Source organism: Lynx canadensis, chromosome C1 (assembly GCF_007474595.2).
Source record: "Lynx canadensis isolate LIC74 chromosome C1, mLynCan4.pri.v2, whole genome shotgun sequence".
NCBI lineage: Eukaryota > Metazoa > Chordata > Mammalia > Carnivora > Felidae > Lynx > Lynx canadensis.
In genome coordinates this window covers 12,539,733-12,544,350 of record NC_044310.1, presented here as the reverse complement: position 1 = coordinate 12,544,350, position 4,618 = coordinate 12,539,733, and the positions used below count along the sequence as shown (strand labels likewise).

Below are 4,618 nucleotides of genomic sequence, written 5' to 3'. Positions count from 1 at the left end.
GGACTCCCGCTCCCCGCGTCTTCCCCAGAGACCGTCCATCCTGCCGCCACGCATGACAGAAGCCAGCTCTGGTTCCAAAGAAGTTTATTTGCATATAAAACAAAACCCTGGCCATGGAGGGAGGGCCCTTTGGCTCACCTGTAGCAATTTCTCCCTGGCCAGAAAGAATGAGTAAGACTAGAAACTTCACCTCTCCCATCCCACCCCATCTGGGACCCCAGCACAAGGTCCCATCTCGCTTGCCCCAGTTAAAACCTACTGAACGGAGAGCAGGACAGCCCAAGGGAGATGCCAGCGAAAAATTAAGTGGCTACGACGGAGACCGTAAGCGATCACTCCCCTCCAAATGACAGACCACCCCCTGGAGACACTGCCTCCGGAAGCCTTCCAGGGTCGACCCCCTGTCCTCCTATGGGCTGGATCTCACTCTTGAAACAAGATAAAACCCTAGTACCTAAAAAAAAAAAAAAAAAACCCTCATGAACTCGGAATTCCAAAACCAGCTGACCCCACCCCTGCCCAGGCCCCCGTCACTGAAATTAATCCCCTCTAACCCACGGGCGGGGCGGGACCCAGGGGCCCACAGGTCACAGCCTGAGACTCTCCTCATACTCCTCCTTGGTCATCCACTCGGACCTGTAGGTAGACAGATGGGCCACCACGGACGCTCCCAGCCAGACGCTGAAGTTTCTTTTGGAACCCACCCACATGGTGGCCTTGGAGGAGGAGAAATGATCTGCCATCAGCTCCTTGTACAGGCGCTTGGTGAAGCCGGGGTACAGGGTGTTGCCCCCGCAGGCCATCACGTGGGAGGTGAGCAGCGGGTGCATGGAGGCCTCGCAGGCCAGGATGGCATCCACCACGGCCTGGGAGATGCCGGGCCCTTGCAGGTCGAACACCTGGGGGCTGAAGAACATCTCGGGGGCCAGCCGCTGCATGGGGGTCAGCTCCACGCGGGTGCCGTCGGGGAGCTGGTAGACGTTGCTGTCGTCCGAGCCGCTCGGCAGGCTCTGGCGGAAGTCGAGCGCCTCCCCCAGGTTCTGCGGCACATAGCACTTGCTCATCTGCGTGGTGGCCACCGTTTCCAGCTGAAACAGGTTGTGGCGATTGCAATCCTCCTTAAAGAGGCTCTTGAAGAGATAGGCCGCCAGATCCTGGCCCGCGAACTCCAGCGTCTTGCCGCCGGGCTGTAAGGGGCGGCCCAGATGGAAGGGCTGCACGCGGGTCAGGCCGTAGCCGGAATCGACCACCACGCCGGTCAGGAGGCCCGAGGCGTACAGGGACATCTCCAGCTGGTCGGCCAGGAGTACGGACGGCACATCCAGTAACTCAAACATAATCTGCAAGAAGGGAGGAGAGACGCTGGGTTATCCCCCCCCCCCCCCCGAACCAAAGGTCCCGATCCAGCTCTGTCTTCCCCAAGACTGAGCCACGTGCCCAGCTCTCAGAATGGAAGCGGGTGCAGACCTGTGTCCCCAAGGGATGGAGGCAGGCGGCTGGGGGGGGGCGGTGCCCAGAGGAGGTGGGGCACAGGGCCCCCCCCCCCCCCAGAGCTCATGCTGTGGAAACCAGGGAGGCTCTCTACAGGGATTCGGAGTCGGATTTGCCCTGGGGAGTTTGACGACCACATTCGGGAGACCCGTTTGGGTGGAGGGGTGGGAAGGGGGATCAGCTGCGTGTCAGAAACGGTGCTGAGGCGCTTGGCTCTGTGAGCAGCGGTGGACCCAGGGGGGCTACGGCCAAGGGCAGATCCGCCGCCTGGACAATCTCTTTAGAAGAGGGAAGAAGAAATCAGACAAGAAGCAAGTGCAGGATATCCACCACTGCCTCCAGAAAAGGGGGGGAAGGAAGGGGAGGGGGGAAGGAAGGGGAGAAGGGGAAGGACAGGGAGGGGGAAGGAAGGGGAGAGGGGGGAGGAAGGGGAGGAGGGAAAGGAAGGGGAGGGGGGTAAGGAAGGGGAGAGGGGGGAAGGAAGGGGAGAAGGGGAAGGAAGGGGAGAAGGGGAAGGAAGGGGAGAAGGGGAAGGAAGGGGAGAGGGGGGAAGGAAGGGGAGGGGGGAAGGAAGGGGAGGGGGGTAAGGAAGGGGAGGGGGGAAGGAAGGGGAGGGGGTAAGGAAGGGGAGGGGGGTAAGGAAGGGGAGGGGGGAAGGAAGGGGAGGGGGGAAGGAAGGGGGGGGAAGGACAGGGAGGGGGAAGGACAGGGAGGAAGGAAGGAAAGAAGGAAGCGAGGGAAGGAAGGAAGGAGGGAAGCAGGGAGGGAGATAAATCCACTCACCTCCTGGTAAGCGAAGCCTTTTTTTTTTTTTCACACATGGAGGCAAAACTGGGATTCTGACATTTAGGGTTTGGCAAAATCCCTAGGCTGATTTTCTCCCCCACCCATCACCCCCTAGATCTTTACAGAGCCTCCCTCCCACTGCCTCCCTAATTGCCCAGTTCTGACTGCAGCCTCATGTTTCTGACCCTACACACACAGAAAGGTGGCACCAGTGGGGGCTCCCGTGGCCTTTGGCCACACAGCCACCACTTCCTGCCCCAGCGGGCCCATCTCCCCCGCTCAGGGGGAGAGGGCTGCCCCATCCCTGGACTCAGAATACTGTCCCACCACCATCCATTTCCCAAATGGAAGCCAAGGCCCTCTTTTTCAAATGGGAAATCAAATATGAATCCCACTTAGAGCTCTCCAGGAGCTTCCGATCTATTTAGAGCAGGGGTTGGCAAGCATTTCCTATAAAAGCTAGACAGCCGGGGTTGCCAAATTTAGCAAACAAAAATACAGGCTGCCCAATTAAGTTTGACTCTCAGACAAACAACAATGTTTTCGTGTACGTATGTCCCATGCACTACTTGGGACACGCTTATACTAAAGTATTATCTGTTGCTTATCTGAAATTCAGCTCAGACGTGCATTTTATCTAGCAAACCTACAATAAGTAGGTCTTTTAGCCTTTTCATGCTATATATGCAGTCTCTGCCACAACTACTCAGCTCTGTGGTATGAAAGTAGCCAAGGACGATATGTAAATGGGTGAACATGGCTATGTTCCAATAAAACTTTATTTATAACAACAGATGGTGGGCCACTTTGGCCCACTGGCTGTAGTTTGCCAAGACTTGACTTAGGTTGAAATCAAAGCCCTCCCCACCCACAGGCTCGGGCCTATAAGACGCAACCCCTGTGACTTCACCTTCCTGCCTCCCTCTTCCCATCCTCCCTGGTGACTGAAATCACCTCCTCAGAGAAAGCCTCCCTAATCACCGTCTCCCCACCAGCCAGCTATCACCCCATTTCATTTTGTTTCTAGCAGTGATCACTCTCCGTAATTCTTAGTGGGTAACTTACTCAAGGTCAAGTCTTCCCCAAAGATGGAACATGATCTCTGAACATTTCGGAATCCATGAACAAAGTACCCAGCTTCTCCCCATCTTCATAGACTATTTCTATTTTTTTTTAATTTTTTTTAACGTTTTATTTATTTTTTAGACAGGGAGAGACAGAGCATGAACGGGGGAGGGTCAGAGAGAGAGGGAGACACAGAATCTGAAACAGGCTCCAGGTTCTGAGCAGTAAGCACAGAGCCCGATGCGGGGCTCGAACTCACGGACAGTGAGATCGTGACCTGAGCCGAAGTCGGTCGCTTAACCGACTGAGCCACCCAGGCACCCCTTCATAGACTATTTCAACTGCCATGTCCCCATCTGTTGGAGGAAACTCCGTGAACCCCATCTTGCCTAGAACAGGTGCCAGGCACACAGTAGGTACTCAGGAGACCGCGATGGGGCAGATTCTTTAGAAAACGGAGCTCCCGACCCTCCTCATGTCCAAACACAAAGTGCCAGGCCTTACCTCCAGGGTCTTCTGTCGGTCCGCGGGCTCCCTCAGAGGGCACTCTGTGACCATCACGGGGGAGTCCTCATGCTCCCGCCTGTGTTTCTCCAGGACAAATGACCAGATGTGCTCCACGCCTTCCCAGTTGAGGACGCGGCCACGCTGGATGGGGTAGCTGAAGGTATCAGGGTGGCAAATGTCGATGCCCAGACTCACGCGCCTTCGGGCATAGCTGGGGCCGGGGTTCTCCCTGCACGGGATGTAGTTCACGATGCTCGGGAAGACCATCTGGGGCTCGTTCCACCCAGACAAGCCAGCCTTCAGAAAGCCAGACCCGTGGTCGATGATAATGGTTCTCGCGGCCATGGCGAAGGCAGGGATCGTCGGGACTTGACTGTGGAAGGAAAAGACAGGGAGGGAAGTTACTTGTGAACCCATTCCAGGCCACGGTGGGCTGCTTCCCACTCTCCGCCCCAGAATCAAACCTCAGGCTCCCCTAAACCCTGCCGGCCTCCCCTTCCAAGCCTTTACACAGGCTGTGCCTGCAATGTTCCTCCAGCCCCAAACTCCTAATCATCCTACAAGGCCCCGCCTGGGAAGTCCTGCCACGCCCTCCTTCCCACCCACTTCTCCCGTTGTACTTTGCACACTCTGTTACACCAGGGGCATGCTTTCGCTCCACAGGAGTAGAGGTTGGGCCGTGTTATTCTTGGAAGCCTTGGTGAGAAGCTTTGCCCCCAGAAGCTCTCGGTGGCTGGCTGCCCGATTCAAGGACTCAGGGACATCAGCC

At 56.7% G+C, this 4,618-nt stretch overlaps 1 protein-coding gene across 1 annotated transcript; it reads right to left on the bottom strand.

The window, feature by feature from the left end:
• Window positions 1-587: 587 nt before the first annotated feature.
• Window positions 588-4,194, bottom strand: ACTL8 (actin like 8). The gene is made up of 2 exons (XM_030324172.1): window positions 3,847-4,194; window positions 588-1,340 (listed from the first exon to the last, which is right to left on the bottom strand). Exons 1-2 carry the CDS (start codon window positions 4,192-4,194, stop codon window positions 588-590), a joined length of 1,101 nt encoding a protein of 366 aa, XP_030180032.1.
• Between the last annotated feature and the right edge of the window lie 424 nt (window positions 4,195-4,618).

What these genes read in the sequence shown, in the direction of transcription:
- ACTL8 (XM_030324172.1), bottom strand. Translation starts at nt 4,194, where the DNA reads ATGGCCGCGAGAACCATTATCATCGACCACGGGTCTGGCTTTCTGAAG. An exon ending in ACCGACAGAAGACCCTGGAG is followed by an intron (nt 1,341 to 3,846) that starts GTAAGGCCTGGC and finishes CCCTTCTTGCAG; the next exon opens with ATTATGTTTGAGTTACTGGA.